The sequence below is a fragment of the Anas platyrhynchos genome, chromosome 6 (genome assembly GCF_047663525.1).
Source record: "Anas platyrhynchos isolate ZD024472 breed Pekin duck chromosome 6, IASCAAS_PekinDuck_T2T, whole genome shotgun sequence".
Classification (NCBI taxonomy): domain Eukaryota; kingdom Metazoa; phylum Chordata; class Aves; order Anseriformes; family Anatidae; genus Anas; species Anas platyrhynchos.
Window position 1 is genome coordinate 6646506 of NC_092592.1, and position 24358 is coordinate 6670863.

The 24358-nt window shown below is 47.2% G+C and overlaps 1 protein-coding gene across 2 annotated transcripts in view; it reads right to left on the reverse strand.

Moving 5' to 3' along the window:
• Positions 1-24358, reverse strand: part of MCU (mitochondrial calcium uniporter) — a 70389-nt gene that overhangs the window by 21310 nt on the left and 24721 nt on the right. The window contains exon 1 of one of the 2 annotated variants that reach the window (XM_027460790.3): positions 21976-22071. The exons of the other annotated variant lie outside the window; for it this stretch is intronic. Coding sequence (XP_027316591.1) covers positions 21976-22056 — 81 coding nt within the window. The 5' untranslated portion in view covers positions 22057-22071. Of the gene's footprint in view, positions 1-21975; positions 22072-24358 lie in introns of those variants that run through there. 2 annotated transcript variants of the gene reach the window in all.

The following is a 24358-nucleotide window of genomic DNA, read 5'->3' on the forward strand; positions in this document are numbered from 1 at the left end:
CGACAGCTCCCCTGCAAGAGGCGAGCTTTTAACCCCAAACCACACACTCCTGACCCAGGCCGCAAATGCACCTGGCTGGGACTCCAGTCCCTGCACCAACCACTTCACCATCCGTCATCTCCAGGAAGATGAGGAGAACACCCGGTGACCAAGGGGATTTTATGTAACTCATTTTTGAGAAGAGCAATGATGGTAATGGCATCTCCTAACAGCCTCACCAGCTCAAAGCTATTCATTTCAACATCTCCTGCATGAAATCACCGGGCTACAAAACCAAACAACCTAATTATACCTAATAGCCTGAAAGAGCAACAGAGGCACTAGCAGCTAAACAAAGTTTTGGGAAAGCTAATAACTTTGAGTCCATCATTTCATCTGAGGCCGGCACTGTCCTCAGAGAAACCTCATTCACTGCTGCCACAGCTTCGGGCCAAGCACAGCAGGGAGAAGCTGAACATCTTCAGGAAGGTGCCAGGGCAGAGCCCAGAGCCTTGTCACTGCCATTCGTTCTGCCACTTCCTGAACCTCCCTCCTGTCCTGGGGAAACTCATGGGAACTGAATTTATGGACGTGTGCACTGTGCCAAAACACACCTCAAGTCCATATAACAATTAAGTCGGAGAATCAAAGTTCAATCGTTACATAAAGAACAATTAAAAAAAAAAAAAAAAAGGCAGACCCAAAACTTTCCTATGCATTTTCAATGGTCATCAAGCGATCTGTTGCCAGTATACACAATAAAAAAAGATCACGGGGGAATATTATGAAAGGAGTTCCTGAATATTTGGTTCAGGGTTTTTTGGTTTAAAAGAAATGGTCTCTACTAATTCTGTAAGTATAATAAAAATACTTATCTATAAAAAAAATACTTATCTATAAGATAAGTATTTGCCTTTTTTTTATTTAAAGAAATTCAGAACATTTAACATGTTTCTCTCTCTAACCAACTAAAAATGTTTCCCACAAAAACTGTTACAGGTTCGTCCAAAAAATAAGACACAATGAAACTGGAGACAAAACGCATCAGTTCTCAGCAGTCAGTCCTGAAAAGCCAACTGGAGCTGCTCTCCAAACAACAGTCTGTAAGCCACACAAACACATGCTACAAACAGTTTGCAGTTCCCACTTCTTTCCACTACAACACTGAGGCTTAATTCATATTAAGAGATTGAGAAGCCTTGTAAACAAAGAGCTAGAAAAATGGAGACCATTTACATATGAGCAGCCCAGAGGAAATAGATTATCCTGGGGAGAGGTGGGAGTAGAATAGAAAGCAATGGAGATCCTCTGGCTGGGTCACTTCCTTAAAGCTTTTCCAAACCAATTAAACTGGTTTAATACATTCTGATAGGTATTCAGTGGTCTAGAAGAAGGCAATTTACCACTTGGCTCAGAATCCCACAAGCTGTCAGAGACACCTTTCCAGTTTGTATTTTCTTTGACAGCTTCAGCTAGTTAATGAAAATTGAATCATCCCTCTTAGGAAAATTAAATATACACATGGAACTGCCAAAAAGCCTCCCTGGAAAAAAACAGGGCGGGACAGGCATCCAAGCAAGGACTCCAGAACATGCTTTTTCAGCCCATTCAGCCCAAGCAAGGATGCTGGCCCTGCTAGGGCAGAATAGGACCCTCCCTGCTTCTATTTCCAAGCATCTTACTGCTTTTTCACTGAATTAAGTAGAGCTGGGAACCCAGATTTTTCCTCTGATCCAATGCTAATTAGGTGGAGTTCTTTCAGCCTTCATTTCTTATCCCCTCCAGGGATAGCCTTAGCAGGCCAAAGTCCGCAGCCTGAGCGGGCTGGGTGAAAGTCCCTCGGTCACCCTGTTACACACCCCTTCTGGCAGGAGGTGCCGGGCCATGAGCTGAATGCTCCCCAGCCACACAGGTGTCACAAGTCCCCACAGAACAGCTGCACTGCCGAAGGGACAAGTTGCACGTATGCTCAGTCATCTGCATTTCTGCAGGGACTTGACACGTGTGGGAGCAGCCTGAACGCACCAAAAGCGCCTTACCAAGATGTTCACCAGGACCACACGTTTGGGTCCTTCCTTACTGAGGAAAGCTGAAGTCCTGTACACTGAGGCCACTTCCCACTTAAAGATGCTGTCATCTTCAGGCAAGTCAGCTTCCACCTGAGCCTTCCTGTAAGCACCCTCCAGCTGTACAAAGCCCACAATTGATGGAGAGAGCTTCCACGGCTGGTAAAGGCTGCCTTGTTCTCAAGGCAGCACTGTGCTCTTGCAATCACAGTTGTGCAATCTTGTACTTGCACCCAGACTTGGCTTGCAACCATCTCCAAAATAACACACCAACAAGCTTAGAAGATCCAGATGCAAAGGCAGAACGATTCGGGTTTTGGATTCCACTCCAAGTGCTTTCCTTCATCCCTGCCTGTCTGCATCACTCCTTCTGGCCCAGTTCACCCACCCTAACTTGCAGGTTGATCACAGTCAGCCATCACAGCTGCTGATCATGATTACTTCCCACTGCTTCTGCTAAAAGCTTGCACATCCAAAAACCTTCACAAGACAGAAAGCAATTGGGTCCTCTTTCAACACTGGTGGTTTTTTGTTTTCTTTTTCTTTAGTGAAGACAAAGCTTATCACTAATCCAAGACAGAAGGCAGCAAGGCATGCCAAATCCGGAGCACAGCCACCCAGCCCAGACACTCCCCACCCAGCATGTTTTACTGGCAGTTGTATTTGCCCAGACCAAGTCCCCTGATAGCAGGCAATGTTTCAGCTTTCAGCACAGCAGTGGAAACACATTAGCCATTGAAACAGCATTAAAAGACAAGTACTAAAATAGCTGGCTGTAAGCAGTGTAAGTGGCTGTCCAGCTGAAACTAGTAACACCACAAGAGCTCTAGATACAAAAACACACCGTGAGAAAGCAGACACCGCTATTTCAGACACCTGGAGCAGTACCACTTACAACAAGTGCAGATTGAATAATAAGGTCTTCAATTTTTGAAGGAAAACAGTCATGATGGAGAAGGAGAAACGTTCACAAGGCATGGCTTGAAAAGAATAGCTAGCACAGCAGCCGAGAGGTGAAACAGGAGTACAGGGCACAGCCTTGCTCCAGTGCTTGCATGGTGGAGCAGGGCATGAAACCACTTGCAGGGGGTATTTCTCAGGAATATCACAGCAAATCTATTCAGCCAGACTGCATTCTATGTAGATGTCCCAAAAAGAGGTGGCCAGCCCACAGAGGAGCATGATTTCTGCATGGCATTAGGAATAACCCTGTGCCAGTTCAATAAGGAGGTGAGAGCAAACAAGTTTTGTTACCTTGCTCTTTCCCAGAGTGGGCACAGTGTCCTTGAGAGATGTTTTGAAGTTAGCTGATTAAAAAAGGCAAGAGTCATCTCTACATTGCGCTCTTGTAATTCAAGGAGATAAATACTAAATTGAAAAAAAATGTATGAGAGAGAATTAAAATCAAGTTGTAATTGCTAAAGTTTGACTACAGTCTGCAGAGGCACATGTGGAGCAGCAGGAGACAGGCACACTACAGCACTCTCAAGGAGGAGAGACTTCCTTCCTGTATTAGGAACTGAGGATTCGTTGCAATAAGCCTAAAGACAAGAACAGAAGAATTAGTTCAAGCTTATCAGTTCTTTTGTTGGCCAGGTTCTCAGCATGCAGCAGCTAAGCAGTCCTTAGGAAATTCAGGCCCCTAAGGGAAGGCCACGAGAACGCTGCTCGGACCTTTCAGATCGAGACCATCACCAACTTAAAGTTGTCATGAGCTTCAACTTACACCAGTGGGCTGCTACCGTCATGTACTTCAAGAGGCAGTATGGCAGCATGTTAATTAATATGAGATGTAGGAACAGTTTTACAGGCTAGGATGCAGCCTGGTTGCAGTCGTTTGTGACTGAGCCCTGTGCTATTTTTCACTGTAGGTGGAAACCGTTATTAATATTGACAGTATATTTAACAATACAGAGAGTTTGACAGGAAAACACTAGGCAGCAATAAGACTGATCAGTAATAACCACTTTCCTCTCCTTCTTACTCACCTATTGTAGAAAGGCTAGGCGGATATAAATTAAAAACATTAAATTCAATGAGTTTGACAAGATGACTCCCTGGATTATCAAGGCTTGCCAAAACCTCTGCTCTTCAGACAACAATCCAGGTGCACGATGCCTGAGACCACTGCACAGCCACCGCCCTTTTGGTTTTTGGTGGGGCTGGTGAGAAAACCTGCTGGCAAGCTCACAAGAAAGCACGTGATGGGGACTCCTGAGAGAGGGATTTCCTCCCCGTTTCCTAGAGGCTTTAAATGCTCTTTCTGGTCTGGCTAGGGAGAACTAACACAAGCGTGAGGCTCACCTTAGCGGGGTGCCCTGCCTGCCCCCCACCTTCCCAGCACTGCAGGAAATGCCATCGCCTTCCCTGCCCCCAGACCTCTTCAATTTGCAATGTAATTAGGAGATAATTTTAACTCTGTCACTAGATTGATTGCACTGGTGCTTAACTGCAGTATTAAGCAAATCAGGAGCTGATGCGTGGTGTCTTCTCCATCTGACGGAGCATTTAGCAGGGGGAGGGACAACTCCAAAGACAAGAAGCCACCCTTAGATCACAGCAGCACACAGCTGCGGCTGCTAACACACCACGGGAGCCCTGCACACCTTGTCATTGATATTACAGCACCTCAGCTCCAACCTGGATGCTGTGCCTCGTGTTTAGTACGTTAGCACTGTCAGTCACTGCTTCTGCTAGAAAAAGCCTCCTGCGCCTCACATCCATTTGGAAGCGGATAATTTAAATGAACACAGAGTTCGTACAGTTTCTAACAAGAAGGTTATTTCGTTTCAAAAACCACACGTGGCTGGCCGTGGTCTGCAGAGGGAGCGTTTTTCTCCCCATTCCACCTTGCAACTCCTTCAAGGATCCTAAACTAAGTGAACAGCAAGAAATCATTTAACAAATCACCGTGCCCACATCAAGAGCCAGAGCATCCAGAAGTCGTGAACAGGCAAGTGTAGAACAACTCTTTGCTCCTTTTAGGACAACCTGTCCCAAGAAACTTGCCCAGAAGAACCGTGACACCAAGCCTTCTGCCTCAGCAAGGCCAGCTACCTGCTCAGCAGCCAATTCCCCCGCACCTTGCCTCTGAAGCATTAAATCTTTCTTCCTCCTCAGTGCAGGAAGGAAAGGCACTTACACCACGTCACGGTTTTGTAGCGAGGGATTTACAGCCCCAACAGCAGGTGTTTCACAGTCCTGCCCATGACTGGAAAGCACCTACAAATGTAATGCTATCTTGGAGCTGTGAACGTCTTCCTTCAGTCAGATCCTGTTCGCTCCTCCCAGCTTCCCCAAAATCCACTGTACTTCCCCTGTATCACATTGCACCGAGTTCTGAGGCTTGGTTCTCACCAAATACCGCTGCAAGCCAGCCTAATACGACACAGAAAGAGCAGGTGTCCAAGCCTCCACTTCGAAGACAGGCCTGTAAGGGCCCTGGCTGACAGCTGTCAGCTCGTAGTGAGGGCTGCAGTGATGGCTGAGATAACGATGGAGCTTTAAGCTAGTGGCAGTGCTTGCTCCTCACAGAGGGCACATTTCAGAAGAGCCACTTGGGTGGCTGCCACCTTCTCCTTTCTCCTGTGTGCTATCACACCTGGGAACGAGACGAGTCTGACACAGCCCAAGCAGAGAGAGGCCATCTCTTCAAGGGAAGCTCACACAGCAGAACCCCACGAAGTATAACACAACGAACATTTTGCCGACTTGACCTTAAATACAGACTGCAAGCACCGTGCTGATCATCACAGCAGCTCTTTGCCTCACTGTGTCAGCCAAGTCCAGTTGCTGGCACTTCGCAGAGCTCTGGGTTCAAGCATCTCCACAGAAACCACCGTGGCCATCGCAGGAGTTGCCACCAGAGCCATGAACAAACCACATGAGCAGGGGAAAGCACTCAAAGTCAGCTGGCTTATTTTAAAACTGTTGCTGACAGCACGCATGATTTGTACTGCCGGCATAGTTACAACATTTTGCAGGAGAGTGGTAGCATTTCAAAAGCCTCTGCCACCATCATTTCTGCATCCATCATCTGACAGCAGCTTTAATAGCGATCAGCAACAAGATAAAGAGCAAATTCACGAGCTGTCGGGGACGGCACTATTGGAGGAGCTCAAAGATGGCCATGCCACCAACAGTTGAACAATTTTGTAGAACTTTACGCAAGCTGGAAGCGATTGTTTGTTGGACACGAAGCAAGAATTAGGGACTGAGTCTCCCCAAAGGGTTATAAATATTAACATAGCAAAAACAAACTCTGAGCAGTCGCCAGAGGACTATTCCTGGGCTTTTCCAGGAGCTCTCTGTAACCAAAGCAAGCTGAAGAAAGCAGAGATCTTTCCATGCACTTCAACTGCCTCACCAACTCCCAGACTGAGCCCTTAAGCACACAGACAATCATCTTGGGAAAGCAGCGAGCTAGCAAGCCTTGAACTTGACTAATAAGTATGGTCACCTGGATTTATTCACAATAAATTTGCAGAGCAAACTTAAAATACAAGTGATACATGGCTGGGCTACGTCACATATTAGGCAGACTTATACACAACACTTGCAGCTGTTTCATCAGCTGTCACCAGTCATCTAAGAAATATTAATTCACAGAAAGGGCTCAGGTACTTCATTTTAATTATATTTTTTTTTCCTCTGTGAGGCTGTAAGAGTGGAAAGATTTTTTCCTGCTGTTACATCAGAACCAGAGGCTCAGCTGCAGTTCTCCGGGAGCTAACTCAGGGTGCTGAAGTGCGAGGGAGGAAGCAGATCGGTGTCAATAGGCTCGGTCGTGTAAGTGGAGTGTGAATAGTGAGGGAGAACACAATCTGCTACGAAATGCCAGATACAAACCTGAAACTGGAAGCAAACCCATACCTGCTTCTACATCCCCAAGTTTCCCATCACCTGTGACTACTGTGTTTGCAACACTTACTTTCTTCAGGTGTGCTTGCTGTTTTGTTTTTCTGCAATCCATTGATCTTCATCGCAACCCAGGGAGACCTGCACATCTGTTTCTTTCCAGCAGCGAGGCCAAGAAAATATTTTACTGAACTGAGCAATCTTCATTAGCTTCTTGGCTCACGGACATCAGGAAAAAGTTATCACTGGCTCACACAAAAATATTCAAGGATATTTAATGGAGTTAAAATATTTCTGGCACAGAAACCAGGAAGCGTCTCAACACTTGCCTTAGTTTGCTAAAATACTTGAAAAAGTACTTTCTAAGCAAATTTATCCCTGAGATCATTGCTTTATGATGTACATCAGTTCGGCTAGTCACAAAACGACTTGCCAGGACAGAAGTAATGCAGCAGGCACTGCAGAGCAGTCCCCGACACACACACGTGGATGTCCCCCCGTACCCTTCCCTGGGGTAACAGCCTGTGTAAGGAGCCATTCAGGTCATCTCTCAACTGAATTATTTTTGCTACTTAAGCCAAAGGAGAGAGTTCAGGTAAACACCAAGCGATTTATCGGCCTCCCTCACATAAAAGGAACGTTCTTCCTCCATTCAATAGACTTTATTCCTTCCTAGGCACAGACAGCAAACCAATCTTGTCCGACTCAAAGTACCCAGGTCAAAATATGCTATCCAACTGCAAGCCACAGCCCTTGCTTTTGTCCTGCTCCCTGGCAATGACCTGCCACTTCATCCCAGGGTTATTTCTCAGATGGAGGTGGCCATGGCTGTGCTAGGCAGGAAAAATGGCAAGGACAGAACTTGCACAAGTACTTCTGCTCTCCAAAAGCATAGCACAGAGCTTCTGGTGTTGGATAGCTTTACAGAATCCAAGAGTAGATGAATCATCAGGATAAGATGAAAAGGAACTGGCTTCCTAACACTGCCAGCAGAAAAAAAAAAAAGATTGGATTGTGGAAGATAAAACTTGTAATCCTCAAATGTGTTCTTCTTGGTTTGCTTTCCCCTCAAATGAATGCTATCATTGCGATGCATCAATGGATACCAGCTCAATGTAATCCTGCACTTCGGGTCTCAGAGAAATTATCTTCCAACTCTGACTGGGATCTGTTTAAATATTACACAGGCTGAAGGAAGAATAAATCAAATTTAACTATTGAAAACAGAGGTCATTTATCTCGCAAGATGGGAACAGGGACAATGGGCTATGAATAATGCAGCAGAGGTAAGATACCAAGCACGCAGTTCAGTCTATTACCTGCAGCCCGGAGTGGGTATAAAATAGTTGATTATATTGGAGTGCAAAAGCTGTTCAACCCAATTACAGAATAAATATTTTAGAGTAATTTCTCAGTTAAACATTTGGAATTCATCTGCTAGTCTGCATTTCACCCAAGGACATGGAAGGAAGGCAGCAGGCAGAAAACCCATCCTTGCATTAGAAAAAGGCTGAAGCTGAACCAAGTCTTGAGCAAAGGCTTCTGGAAGAGGGTTTGCCCTTGCAAGGGCAGGGCTTGAAAGGGCGCTGAAGGTGGGGAATAAGCATCCACACAACGCACTGCCAGCACCTGCTCATGCCTACAGCTTCAGTGAGGTTTCACACTTACACCAAAAAACAACCAACACCAACATGAGGAGCAAAAGCTCCATTTATATATACATTTTTTGGATAGCTATGACCCAGCAGCAACTTGCCACCCTCTGTGCTTACAGCCCCTCTTCTCTTCAGGGTTGCTGTGGGACACACACTTGCTTTGCATGGCATGTTTGCTCTGTGCTCGGGCTGTTACCTGAACCCTTGGGCTCCAGCCTTTCAGCAAGCCTCCGGCTGCAGCGTCACTGCACCTCGGCGTGCCCTCCAGCACACGCCTGCAGAACCTTGCTAAAGCTGGCATGCCACTTAGCAGGGCGTTTCCTCAAGTGTAACTTCAGATTTTCTCCTCAACAGATGCCTGAAGTTAATAATTCTGCTTGGGAAGCTATGATTCCAGGCTCTTTTGGAAAGCATCCCCACCTCCCCGATCCTCTCCTTTAGCTGTTAAAAGGAAATCACAGGCAGCGAAAGCACATCACAGATCATTTATCCCACATTTGCCCACCTCATTGAACCTGCACACTGCTCTATCCAGAGATCACAGGGAGCACAATGGGTACCACAGCGCAGTTCCCACCTAATAATGCCAAGGTAAATCACTTAAGCCAGTTATGAGCCGTGTTATTTCCACGCGGTTTGTTCCACAGAAGGATTGGACACACAGAGAACCAAGCGACTTCAGATTCTGCAAAAATACTCTCAATTACCTTTTGAACATAGAGGTATTTCTCAGGGCTTTCAAAAGAAAAGAGCAGAACTTGTGCCAAGACAGAACCTCTCCGGGATCCCCAGGTGACCCCGGCACTGCCAAGAGAAAGGACATTTTGCACTGCCCAGGCTGTAACTGGGGTATTTATTGAGATTTTAGGCATTTTTCCTGAAACACCTACACCTATGAGTAACTTCATAGAGGCCCCCAGCCATCATTAGGGAAGGGGAGGGAAAAGAAGCACGTTCACTAAAGCTAATCTTTGCTCTAACTAAAAAAAAAAAAAAAAAAGAGTTTCAAACAAACTATGATTTCTTAACCATATCTTCCCTTTCAATCCCCAGTGCTCATAGCAGCAAGGATATCTGGACAAGGAAAAGGCTTCGATCTACATGAACCCAGTTTCTTTCAAATGCACAACTGGAATAAAAAAAAAGTGTTTGAAAAGCAGAGAAAGGGAAAGGAACAGAGCTTTAATGTAAGTATTAGGGAGCAGCAACTGATGCTCAGTTCATCAGCTGGAGTTCTTGAAGATTTAAAAAAAAAAAGCAGAAAGGCTGTTGTACCCGCTTTTAACAAAGAATAAATGTTATTGGGTTTAATCAAGCCTGGCGAAAGCCTCCTTACATAATCTTCGTGGTTGGCTGAACAATACTGCAACGCAATATAGCTCTGGGATATGACCAAGCAATTCCTCAAATCTCTACCTTTAATAACAAGGCAAGTCACTGAGTAGGAAAACTCATTTGAAATAATCAATCCTAAATGTATTCACCATTTCTGCTTGTATTATTTACCTGAGACGATGCTCACGTCCAGTGGCTGGCTCACCAAAGCACTGATCTGAGGCAGTCACCGCTGCTCCGAGCATAGCACTGCGCTTACTGGCTCAGGAAGTACACATGCAAATAGTCACATACTTTAAGGCTCATTTAAATCAAGAAAATATTTACTAAATAAGCTATTTTTCTGACTTATTCCAAGTGAAGACGAAATATGAATATCCAAGTCAAATGCAGCTACCCTAGGAGTACTTGGTAGATCAAGAAGTACTCCAAGCATATGGTCAGGGAACTCAGCTTTTAAGAAACACAAAGTTAGTACTCACTGGAAGGAGAGAAAAATCTAGCATGTACAAGCCAAAACCAAACCTGGAACCAGATGCCTCTGTGACTTCCAGGAGAAATAAACAAGATTTGATAACTAACTTCCATGGAAATTGAAGAGGGGAAGAAAATGAACATAAGCAAACCTGTTTGTCTTCTGGAGGCCTGAATTTCTATAAGCCTAGTCCCTCATCTCCTTATTTTGTTCCCTTCAGAAGGTTAACCTGGTTCCTGTCATGTTTTTTCATACGCTGGCAAAAAAAAAAAAAAAATTGAAGCTAAAGAATTAGGAAAGCTTTCTTGCAGAAGAGAACTGAAGAGTGTCTGCATCTGTTAAAAAAAAAAAATCTGCATTCCCTGCTGCAATGACAAAAAATATATTTAACGCGATACATGCAGCTCTGAAAGACTGGAAGGTGATCTTACTGATTAGATATAATCCCTTCTCCCAGCCTGCATTTTCAGAAGCAGCTGCCTTTATAAGGCTAACATTTCAAGGCTTCAGAGAATACAGTAATTAAAATAAGCCTCAAAGTTAACATGCACAAAAATAATCTCGGCATCCTTATCACAAAACCTTCAAAGCCTACGAGCTGACTTCTGATTCTGACCCAGACAACACCTTGCTTTTGACTTGATCTGCACCATGATTAAGAAATACAGAGCTGTAACTGCCCGAGACTGAACAAAATGCAAGATGCTTCCTCCCGCTCCAGCACAGAGCTCCCTGTGAGTGAGAAAACCAATCAATGCCCATTTAATTGCATAAAAATCACTGGGATTTTGTGCTTCCCTCCCAAGTTTTAATAAGCCGGCATCTTTCAGCAGGCCCATGACACCTTCAATTCCACAGCTCAGACACAGTGACTTGAAATTCACGTCTGCAAAATCCCCGTGAGATCTCCACAGCCTTTTGGCAGAGCGTTATTACAATACCTGGATACCTGAATCGATATTAAATGGGATCCCATTCACACAGGAAGGAGAAGCCCCAGGGCAGGTGTTTCCTTCCTTTGTTGTGATTCGGAGCAAGGATTTCCTCGGGGCAAGACTTGCAGCTCCTCGAGGCCATGCAGAAGGCGAGGGGAGGCTTCCCCACGCTCCCTGCACACCCAGGGTGCCAAGAGCTGAGGACACGGACGGAGCAGGTTGTCACCAACAGGTTAGACCTCGTCCAAAAGGCTTGGGGAGAGCTGCTGCTGTGCTAACAGCACCGAGGGGAGCACCCGAATCCTGCACTGCTCCATCAGCCCTGCTGACATCTGGGCCCGACGTTTTCTAACCAGGAATTAAGGCGAGCATCACTGGAAGCTTAATCTCATTAAGCACCGTGCCACTTGTTGGCAGGGCTGTGTTTGCATTCATCCCCACTGAAAATCAGAGAAACATGGCTGGAAGTGGCAGCTGAAGCTTTGAGGGCTTAAATCCAATAAAGCTAAGAAAAAGTCAAGTCTCCGGTATTGCATTAAGGCTTCTGTTTTCCACAAAGGATGTCCATCCTTCAGATTCATCTTCCTTTTTTACTTCCATAAAAGCACAGGGGGGACCTTTGAGCCCCCACGAAGGGGTTGCCAAGTGGCTCAGTCAGATCCCAGCTTCTCAGCAAAAGCTCCGCTATTAATTTGGGGGCTTTAACTCTTTCTGGAGCCCAGTCAATACATCAGCCCTCTACAGATGCACGCAGGAAAGCTATTCGTCCTCATTAACCCCAGCATCACCTTGTAATAAACCCAAATTTACGGCCAGCCTCATCTTTCTTTTTCTGCACACATTTCCTGCGAGCATCTAACAGACCTCCCCTTGTCAACGCTGCAAGCTGTCGAAGCAAAACGAGATCCACGTTACACAGCACAAACCCGGGGAAGAAACTCCTTGAGCTTCCCCCTCCAAATTCAGGGTTACAGTTACCCCAAATTAACACCAAATCTTCGCCTTCTTCCCCAGCCCAATCTCCTAGCGGTCGATGGGCAGGAAAAGCTAACAGCATCTTCCAGAGGAACTGAAACACTTCGCTGAGATGGCTCCTGCCTTCCTGCTGAAGATAGGGTCCTGCCACATCCCAGCCCTCTCCCCAAGGCTAATCTCAGCCTCAAACACCGTAGCCTGGTGCTGTATAACCACTATAAAGGATTTTCAAGTCCAGATGCCTAGACTCTGCTCCAGGAAGAGAACGAAGTGGGATTTGGAGGACTCCTGAATCTGCTGTACCCTCATTAATCACCTACCCCTACTGATTTCTCTCCGCAGGCGTGCACTACGATACAAGTGCCCAAAAATCCCCAAGGGACAGGCAGTTTACAGATGCCCAGCACCTCACGTGGGAGCCAGGCACTGCTGCTGGGCCCCTGTTTCCAGCTGAGCTGCCAATCATCCACCAGGAGAACTGAAGTAACTGCAGGACTCAGCCATCCCTTGAAAACCCGCAAATTTGGGAAGCCCCAAATGAGAAAACAGGCAAAGACACTTGTACAATCAGCTTTTACCCATAAAACAAAGTACAACCAGTCTGCCTATGGGCTACTTGTGCCCAGTAGCCAGTCCAGCTCTATTATTTGCAGCTTTGTTTCACGCCCATTTACTGACCACGCTCTCCTGTGGCCACCATCCAGCTCCAAAGCACGCTATTTTGAAGCCCTCTACCCAAGAGAGAAGAGGGCAAGGGCTGCAGCACGTGCTTTACAGCTCTCCAGCCTTCTCTCCTTACAGCCAAGCAGTCCATTTGCACACCAGTTTGGCATCCCAGCCCTCCCACGGGGGCCTCTGCCCAACACCCAGCGCCTGACACCCCGCTCAGGGTGCTCAGTAAATGCAGGGAGCTCCACTTGGGGGAGGGAGCACGCAGCAAGCTCGACAGCTGCCCCCGGGTGACTCCTCGGGGCTTGTGCTTCTGGATGCCAGAGGGCTGGAGCAATGGTGTTTTAAGGTCTCAAATTCATTCTGTGCTTAAAATAAACCAGGAGTGCTTCCCGTACTCCTCCGAGCGGCTTGTAGGATGAGCCAAGGGCATGCTTCTTCCAGCTCGCTTCCTCTTGCAGCTCCTTCGTGGCGCAGGCTGAGAAGCACCGATGAAGCCAAACCCCTTCAAGTTTGACGAACTCCAGGCTGAAACACCAGGCACAAACACGGCGACAAGGAAGTCAGGAGAAGGTGCAGGCAGAAATGCCAGCAGGGATTTCACCGATCAGCCTGCACCTCCCGTGCAAAAACATTTGGCCAGAGCCTACAGAAATACCTGACACCTTTCAGAGCAGTGAATAAGTGTACAGCAACCAAGGGCTCACATCCCAAGTCCCTGCACACACACCTACACCTGCAAACAAACCCACAAGTTTCCCTTGAAGTTAAGTATTTAAAAAACCCAAGCACTTAGTTTTCCCCTCACCAAGAGGCTGGCAGGGAAGGGTAACTTCCACTGCTCTCACACCAACCTCACCCGAGACTCAGTGTGAAGGGATTTATTTTTTGTACACCAGTGCCACACCACGCTGCCATCGCTGGCTTACACGGGATGGAAACAGGCTCGCATCAGTTAACACGCTCCTAGAGTCATTTTTCAGTGCACAGCCTGTATTTAATACCTGCATAAGCCATGCTCTTTCCTACAACCTGTTTGGCACTCGGATTTGTGTGTCAGGTGGCCTACAGTCACATAAAATCTTCTTTGGTCTGCAGAGGACAAAATACTGAAGTCCAGCTAAACAAAGGTGCCCTGATCTCTGCCACCTAACATCAATAACCCATGTTAAATAATTGCCAGCATTTATTTTCCTCTCATCTACCCCAGTTCTTAGTGCACTGCAGGAGGCAGCACCACCAGACACATTAATACACTTCCACACTTCTGCCTCATCGATTTTTCTGCTGGGAAATTGTTTGCTGTCAGAGGTAATTACATCGCTCCCAGCACAAAAGCCAAAAAAAAAACAAAAAACAAAACACCACAGAAAACCAGAAAATTAGCATATAGAAAAGACAGTGTTGAAGAAGCGGTTGAGTGATTTGAGACTGCACCAGATCACCCACCCAAAATGATGCGGGAATTCTTCACGCAGGAGTAGGCATGGGTTTTTGCATCCCTATATGGACTTGGCATCCATACATTTATATCCACACGTGGACTTGAATGTCAGCTGAACGCTGCTGATCCTTCGAGATGTTTCGCATTCACCCCTCTGGCTAACCCAAGGCATTTTGCTCTGGGACTAATGCATTTGTCCGAGCGCAAGCACGATCCAGGGCTGCATTACTGTTATGAATTACTCCTACAGAAGTCGTTCTGCTCCTCTGCTCCAGCCAAATGCTTCTGATACTACACGGTAGCTGCTGCTTCCAAAGCAGATCTTTGCAACGTGCTCCAGCATTTGCTGCAAGCAGGAAGTTTTGCTTCTATCCACGTGTAACACCAAGCAACTGAGCTAATTAGGGAAAGCGAATTACTACGGTAAAGATCAACAGCACTTCCCTGCTCAAACAGGTATCTTCTCCTCCGAAAAAGTAAAATAATTGGGCTTGAGAAATTGGAATTTTAAGCTACACTCAATCATGGGACCAGGGTGTTAATGCTGAGATGAACATTACCACCAGGGATTTTAACTAAAAAAATAAGCTGAGGTACCACAATCCTTGGCACAATTAACAAGTCTTTACCTAAGCAGAAAGTTCCTGGAGGTTTTCCTTCCTCTTGGAGATCCTCGCTCCCCCCGGGAAGCCCATTTCTCTCTCAGCTCACCTGAGCCAACGCTGCTATTCCCCCCATCACTGCTCAATCAGCAAAAAGGCTGCTGGAGACCTCTGCCAAAATCCGCTGGGCACGGAAGGAGCCGTGCTGCAGGCAATATGCTCAGCACCACGCAGCCTCTCTTCCCAAGGACGCTCAGCGCTTTGGAGAGGAGAACACAACGCAGAAGCAAGCTGCAAAGACAGCACATGAAGCAAACTGTGCTTTACAGCCCCCTCGTTAGCTGCTGCTAGTGTGTTAGGTGCAGGTGTATCCTGCTCGGATCCAGCACCCTGCTTGGTGTTTGCTTTAGGAACAGCCCAGAAGAGAAGCACGGCACCGCTAAATGGGTGCCAGCCACCTTCTGGGTGCTACGCTTGCCGAAAACAATTTGGGAGGCAGGAAAAGAAATAGCCTGCTTCTAATCATTCATTACAAGGATGTGCCTATTTAGTCAGCTGGGCTAGCAGCATGAAGAATGGAAAATCCACATTCACAGTATCAGAGCTTCAGTGAACGGCATATGCTCCGTGGTGAGCTCATTCCTGTCTGCAACAAACACATGGAGAAACCGGAGCAAAAGTAACCCCGGCCGCAAGGCTCTCCTACACCATTTCCCTCCAGGCAGCAGCTTTCAGCTCATTGCAGAGCTGGGGGAGCACGCACACAACAAAACGCTTCGTCTGCATCGGAGAGAGATTAACGGCATGAAAACACGGGGAAAAACTGCATTTTAGCACCCTGGCTGCATGGCAGCCAGCAAACATCTGAAGGCATTAATTTGCCAGCCCCGCAGCCCTGCCCTCAAGCTTTTTCCACCCCTTTTGCATGTTCACAAGAGTGCTGCTGCTGAGCAAGCCGAGTGCTCACGATCCCACTCCCCTGCCGCCGCTGGTGAGCCCCGCGCCCGGCTTACGGAGGAGGCAGAGCTCGTAAGCGCGTACAGAAATAACCCTGGATTCACAAGCAGCTCATAGCAACCAGCCACGGGAAGGCTTCGTGAGGCTGCTCTCACAACACCCAGCCCTGGACAGCCCGTGAATGAAAGCCCAGCCCTCCTCCTCCTTGCTGAGGAGACCAGAGGGTCCCAAGCCTCAACACAAGACACCTCCATCCGCAGGCACGTGAACACGGGGAAATACATGCTCCGGTCCTCTGTGAGGCTCATTGAATGCTCCTTCATGTCTCCAAGAGGATTTACGAAGCAGAAATTGCTCTAGGGGAATCTCTTGCCTCTCCAGCCGCCGTGTATTTAGAAAACCCACGCCCCTGATGAACCTCAGCCACCTCTTCCCATTGCTTGGCAAAGAGCCACAGAGCCTCCAAAGCACGATGCTGTCGGTTCACAGAGCAGAACCGACCCCAAAACACTTCCCTCCCACCCCAAGATGTCTCCAGCAGGGCCACCTCTCCACGGAGACAGCAGCGGGTCTCCCATCTCAGGGAAGAGAGGAAGAGACATCCACTGTTCCCGGATCACAGCGCTGTTCTTGCTGTCTCTGAAGCCGACCATTTCGTGCCGCTCTTCTGCCTTTTCTCCTAAAAACCCCAGATTTTCGGGAATGACGTGCAGCCAGAAGCACACTGGAGAAAAAGACAAAGCCTTTTCCCCTTATGAATTAGGGCTGAGCTGACAGAGCCACTGGAAAGAGATTTCAAACATACCACGGGGCTGAAAACACAGCCAGCATATTTAGAGACCGTGCAGGTTTTTGAGTTGTTTCATGGTTTTTTGCTCGGCTCTGAACTCTGTTGAGTAGGCAGAAAGACACCTCCTCTTTGCTTCTGTCTCTGCTATTTTTACATCACACGGCTTTCTAGCTTTGCTGTAACAGAAACCCCTTGCACTGCTTCATTACCCCATCAGGGCATCCGCATTTCAGGCGAGCAGCAGTCCCTAAATATCTCCCTACTCCCCGCTGCGAGGCTTAACCAGCCGCGGGTCCCTCACCTCACGCAGATGCATGAAAGCAACACTTCCATCAAAGCTTTTATTTTAGTGCAATGAGGGGTAGAGATTTTCCATTTCAAGCGGTGCTTTCCTCTGCAACAGGCAACTGCTCTGACAGTGAAGGCTGCTGAGGCTGCTCGCAGCTCTTCCCCAGCTGTCTCCACGATGCCAGGACTCCGTGCGTCGCTCCTGGGGAAGAGGAGAGCACTACTACCACGAGAGCCACCCACGATCAGTCTCCAGCAGAGCCAGCTGAATTCTCGGGTACTAGAGGACCAAAACCAGAAGGTTTTTCTTTTTTTTTTTTCCTTGAGTCATTTCACTTCTCGAAGCTTTTCCCAAAGGCGTTCTTTCAATCCCATCCAAGCCAGCTACAGCTGACACGAAGTTTTTGTGGGCTCAGAGACAAAAAACAAGGAAGACACAAGCTTTTTCCCCTCCAAGTGTTATTTCTAGCATCTTTTTGCTATGGCTCTAACCGGAATACCAGAGATACAAAAATACTTGCTTCAATGGCCATGAAAAGAACAGAGCATCCTGTGACACAGCTCAACGGGACGAACAAAAGCCCAAGCTTCTTTCACAATATTTACAAAAGAAATCTGTCCAAATATAGCTCCCCATGGCTAAGCACTCTCGGCAATTAAACCTTCTTGTTAACGAGTCAAAAGCTAAGTTCTGAACTTAGACAGCGCTGCTATAAAGCCTGATTTTAAAGGCCATTTATTACAGCTCACAGAGGAACATCAGCTCTCAGGCTAGGCAGTGGAGCAATCTCTCAGCTCTCCTACTAGCACCAAGACCTACAGCAAGTGAGCCAGGTCAGATCGAGTCTTGTGGTTGAATCTGCCAGGAGGAAGCCAGCCAGATTTCCACTAGTTATGTACAAAACCTGAGTGGCCAGTGGAAACTCATTTTTGGCCATGACTTACCAGAAACAGCTGGGAAGCAAAACCCGATGCCAGGGCTGTGCTGCTGGGCACCAAGCAGAGCTGGAGTCACTCCCGGCTCCACAGTTCATTCCCTGTTCGTGTGGCCATCCAGGGGGACCAGCCTCACTCTTCCCCATTTCAGGAGCTGAAGGAATTACTTCTTGGAAAAAAGCAGCGATGTGTTTTTGTTTTTTTTTTCTCCTTTTGAGCTGATGAATTTGAAGAGCGCTTGATTGCATTTTTAACAGCTCCAATCACAAACCATTTTCTGCCTTCAGCTTCAATCCAAGATGACACAAACAAGTTAAAAAAAAATTATCTTTTGCAAACCTGTTGCTATGTTTTTATGCTACCTCCAACATCCAGGAGAGCAGCAGAAGCAGGGAATTAGCGCAGGTCCTGCTATGCCGGGGCCAGAAAACCAGCATTAGGTCTGGCAAAGGTTCCTGCGGGTGTTGCTGTACTCTAGGCTCCCTGACACCGCCTAAGGAAGACGAGGATCCAAACCTTCCTGTGCATACCAACACCTGTACTGCAGCCAAACTGCAGCCCACACTGTGCCTGTTTGCCCCCAGCCAAGCTGTAGCTTTGCACAAGCAATAAATAGCACCTTCCCCAGCTCGCTTTCTCGGGCCGATCGCTCTCTGCTCTCCCGTTGAGGCAGCGTCAGCAGAACTGCAGCTGGACTTCTTTCATTAAGGCTTACAAAGCCATCCAAGCTCTCTCCGCATCACATCCCCCAGCTCCCCAGGCGAATGCTAAAAGCCAAGCTGAACACCACCTAGTCCCATTACACCAATTTCCAACCAGAAGGCATTCCCAATTTCCAGGCTGACTCACGGCACATTGCGAGCACGGAAAACCCAGCCGCGGTCCAAGGCAAACTCCTGCAGGGTCAGGGATGCCAGAAGCCAAAATTTCTATGCTGAGCAGCTGCCTGCCAAATAAAGTAATGATTTTTCTTTTAGCATCCTTTATTAAATCTCTTCCTGCAGTCACCTTCACCCTTTGCAAGGGTTCAAATTAAACTATTTGTCTCAGCGAGCCTTTTCCTCCCGTACACAGATACTTCTCCAGAGACGGCCTTTTAAATTGAATTTCTTTTTTTTTTTTTTAAACAATTCTGGATGACAAATGCCAATAGTGAATAACACTCTGGAGAGCAGCAGCATATGGCAGGCCACGGAGCAGGCAATTAGCCTATCAGCTCTGTCTTTTATCTAAGCAGCTTATAACGGAGCGAGGCTTTGCCTCTCCTCACACAGCAACCAGCAGAGGCCACCAGGCTGGGGGAAAGGCCCCGGCCAAGTTTAAGGCAGATAGTCAGTTCTCAGAGAGCTTCCAAAATCGTGTTTGTTCATTCTAAACACACCTGTTATCCCTGTAAATTAAGAAATCTGCAAATGGGATGACAAGCAGCATTAATGCTGTCCTCACCCGGCGCGTCTCTACTGGAGGAGAATGATGGCAGGCTTTAAGCATTTCCACTGCAGCCACAGAAGTGGGAAACCAGCGTTTTATAAGACAAATATTTCCACGTCTGATTTGTGAGCTCTGGGGTTTAGAGGAATCAACTGCCTCTAACAGAATAAAGCAGATTTGGAAGCATTACACGTGTTTCATTCGGTATCTGGCGCTCTGAAAGGTTCCCCTCACTGTGACAGCGCTGGGGCTGTAAGACAGGAATAGAAGAACAGGGCTGGATTACGCATTTTCTCCAATAAATAATGCAAAATTGCTACGTGAAAGGAGATTCAAATGCAATTTCACTTAGGCAAGCATCTCACCTACTACAGTCCTTCCAGCCCCCAGCTGCACGCGCTTCGCAGAAATCTCAGTAAATTTTGACTTCGCTTTATCTTCATTACTCTCAGCGTTTATAATTAATGGCACGCAAAAAGAACCAGCGTTTATAATTAATGACACGCAGGAAGAGCTAACAAAACACCTTACTACGCAGGTCATTAAAGGAAAAAAATGACAGCATGCGCTTTGGGAAGCGGAGAGCATCGATTCCGCCGGTAGCAGAACCGATTGCTTCTTGGCTTTTACTACGTCCAGCTTCACGTAGCTGTGGCCCAAACCAACACCAACAAAAAGCCTTTGCCTGGTAATAAAGCTGTGAGCATCACATCAGTTTTCATTGTGAGCAAGTGAGATTTTTTCAGGGAAAGGGGAACAGGGTGCCTCAGGGACCTGCTGCTCTTCAGCCCTTCCCTCCTGCACATCCTCAGGGGGAGGCAGATTACCCCAGGATGTTTTCACGAACCAAGCGTTAGTCAGCGTGGGTATTTTTCAGCTCTAAAACACGAAATCAATAGCTCCATCTCTGCTCTAAGCCAGATTAGCCCTGCTAATTTTAAGCACGGAGATTTCCCTACCCCTCCATCTAGGAGGGCCAGCCAAAACAGAGTAGGAGGACATCCAGCCATGCAACTTCTGCAACCAGAAGCTTCTGTCTGGGTGCCCTCAAGCCACGCACAGCCGAGAACCCAATACACGAAGCTGGTCTTTGCAGTGTTCATGGGGCGCAATTAAAATGCTCCCTCCAGGATTGTGCATGTAACTGCTTTACACGAGTGCTATGGCACTGGACGCTTTCATCAGGTTGCTGGCAGCACACGAGAGATGTGGCAAGAAAGCCATTTTGTTAGCCATCATCTAACTTCCTAAATTTTGAAAAATTCAGATGGCTTTTTTTTTTAAAAAAAAAAAAAAAGACAAAAACAGGACTCAAGCTGTTTTAAGTACTGCTCAGGTTTCTTGTTTTCTCAGTAGAATTCAAGCCCTCACTTGTTTTTTAAAAAACGTTTCTTCAGATCTGTTTCAGACGGTCCTGGTACCTGACCGGGCTGCATTTCCAAGTGCCAAGCACCGATTCCAGGACACCCAGGTACCCAGATCTACCCAGACCCCAGCTGAGCGCTGGCTGTTTCTCCTGGGAAATGCAAACTGCTGCTAACCTGGATTTGAAGCCTTGGATGCAGAGTCTGAATTTGGAATATATTTATACCTTTTTTCACCCCCGTATGACAACCAGTTTCCTTACAAGGAGCCCTGAAGGGAGGAGGAGCAGTGATACACACTGAAGGAACTTTACAACCTGCCCATTTTCTCCTAGTGCAAAGGCACGAAATGCAGCCCGGGCTCGGCGTGTGACACAGCCACATACCGTAACATCCCCTTAACACAGCGTTAACTCATGATACGCTATCATTTGCTCGCTGGCATCCCACATCACGACTCCAGGCACTCAGGGTACAATTTGTTACTTCACTTCTCCCTGTAATCAAAGCCTCCCGGCACGCTGTAAACCCATGGCACCATTTGCTTATAGGAACAGGGAGCGAGGTTAGCCATAATCTGTTGACTCAAGTGAGACATTTCCGCTCCTACAGCATTTTGACAGATGACTTCTTTTTAATACTCGCACACATTTATCCAGGGATCAGAATGCTACGAGCCCTGTTTTAAAAAAGAAAAGACATCAGCCACAGCACTTTTGGCAATGCCACAACGCCTTGGTTTTTGCTCACACCTGCTGAGGCAGCAGCAGGTGCAGGGCACTGCCCAGGCACCACCAACTACTACGACTTCCACCGTCCCCGCTGCACCCAGAGCTATGACAAACCTCCCCGACTTCTGCCAGCACAGTGCATTATTCATCATAGGACAGATCTTTTTATAGATACATTACTTGAACAACCAAAATTCCTTGCACTCGACTCTTCCTCCTGGATCTTTTGCTAGATTATTTTAAGCAAAGACTTACAAAATTGTGAAACTTGGCTAAAAATACTCATGACAGTATCGCAGAATCGTACAAAAACTGAAAAGACACTAGAAGGTGCAGTAGTCAATAAATAGCGGCATCAAGAAAACAACTGAACCATGACACAAACGCTCTCCAGACACGCACCAAGGAACACCCAGGTGAAGAACCAGCGCCCTGCTGCCCGAGGAATGCCTGCCCTGCCATTTCAAAAAGCACCCCGAGGCTTACTGATGCAACTGCTCTGCAGGACCTGCCTTCTGAGAACCCAGTAACAAATAACGCCAGGGCAGCATCACTTCTCAGCCCCATCCTTTCCTTGCAGGAGGAAATCAAGTTGTTAGAGGAGAGCCAGAAGTGGTCTGGAAGAAAGGCTAAGTTTAGACAAAGCTATGCTATCAGTTGCACAAAATTTCTCTCTTCAGAGAAAGAGAATAATGGTACTTACCTCTGTTCACAGAAACAACAATAAGAACATTCTCTGCTTTTTGGGAAATCCTCGTCACTTAAATAATTTCCAAGCTTGGAACATTCAAGTCTGAACTGAGGAGCAGTGCCATACGGGGAAGGAAATCAGCAGCAAAGCAGTGGAGAGCAATGCTTGAAAAAGCTCTCACGTCTCACAAAGAGAAGACAATTATAACAATTACACGGAGAGGAGGTAGATGGAAGTATTATATTTTACAAACACCTTCTGCAAACAGCAACACATCCTTGCTCTCTAACCAAGCAATTAATCACACAGCTGAAACAGGAGAAAGGAAGCAGCGGTTACAGTCTGAGCAAGACTTCACAGGCTAGCGCAATAGGTTTAACACCCACAGACCGAGCTCTCAGGTGTGAAAGCATCTCAGGATTAAGGCACGTAACAAGCAGCAAGGTAAATAAATATCCCACGAGACTACAGACCTACATCTCAGAAAGAGGGGAGGGGACCAGGGCGATGAGCTGGACCTGTGAGCGTGCCGCGATGCTGAGCCCAAGCAGCAGTGCTTCGATGAAAAGAGCTGAGCACTCCAGCTCCTGCCCTGTACATCTGCTGGGTCAGAGCCCCACAAGGCTGGCTGCTGCCCCTTAACAAGCCCTTCGAGATTCAAATCTGCTAAGGAAAGAAATGAGGAGATGTCATCAGCTCCTTGTGTGTGTTCCTGGAAATACCCCGACCCGGAGTGCTGCGCTGAGGCCTGCAAGGCGGCCAGGGGAAGGTGCCCACGCGCAGTCCCAGGGGAGCTCAAAGCCTCACTCTCAGTCCTCCTTTAAACATGAGAGGTGTCGATACCAGAGCAGGATGAAAGTGCCAGCTCTCACCCCAGGCAACACCCAAGGACCCTTCTTCACTTCATATTAGAGTAGTGCTGCACGACTGACTCAAACCTGGGAGATGCGAGCAGTTGTGACCACCCTAATAGGGCTCTTCTGGAAATCACTTCTCGTTTCTCTCCTTAAAAACCATTCCTCAGCAGAACTATTTCCTTCATTTCAGGACAGGCACGGAACTGGAAGCTTCTCCCAGTTGTGTGTTGACAGGAGGCCTGCTATCCTAAACAAACCTACCACACACCAGGCTTATAACCTCACCTCACAGCGTGCTACGAAGGGACCTGGCAGTCCCCGGGCTGTACTGATATTTCCACCCTGGTTAAAGAAACAGAAGAGTATTTTTTTTTTTTTTTTTTTTAAATAATCTCCTTGTGAAGAAACAAAGGGGAAGCTGCCACGAACATATCTTTAACCCGAGAAAAATAGAAAGCGAAACAGCGTAGGACAGAAAGCAGCAGGGTGATGTCATGGCAGCAGTCATGTAGTTAATAATGTATTACTTGTTCAACGCCAGGCAAACGCCTTGTCCCTGCCGCTCTGTAAAGGCCACAGTCACAAGCAGCCAGCCCGGCCAGAAAGGGCAGGCCCAGCAACAGTTTGCTGCTCTCTCAAGAGCCTGAGAAACCACAGAAATGACTCAAGCAAAACTTTTTCCAGTAAAGCGCCTTCAGAAAGAGGTGGTGCTCAAAGTCGCCCAAGACTTTTTGATTCAGAGCTCAGCCTACAATTGAGTTGCTAATACACAATTCAGCATCTCCACAAAACCCTCCAGAACAATACGAGCCCTCAGCAAGCCAGCATTTAACTCCACAACCCTACGGCGAGTCCATTCCTGCTGTTAAACCCCCTGACAGCACAAATTAGGATATCAGGCTACGAAACGCCTAAGGCTTTTCTACATGGGAACACAAGCTAGAAAGCTAAACCCAATTAAAGTCCTTTCGGTTTGGAGCATCTTAATTGCAGAATTACATCAGGCTTAGTATCGCTGAAAGTTTCAGAGGCTTAAATTCTAGCGCTGACAATACTTTAATCCTCCCTAAAAATTAATTCAGAGTTCGTTTTCAGCAAGCAGCTCGTTAGAGACCAGGACTTCGATGACCGGCTGCCATAAAACACGAGCAGTTCCTGTTGCTGTACACGACAGGAACTGGATGCTGCACAACCTAAACCAGCCTCGCCATTAGGAGGTTTCCCTCCAGGAAACAGAAGGTCGTGTTGCAGGATTAGTGATGCCTACAAGCATCCGGGGACAATTACACACACGCTCCTGAAAGGGAAAGCCCCAGCCTGG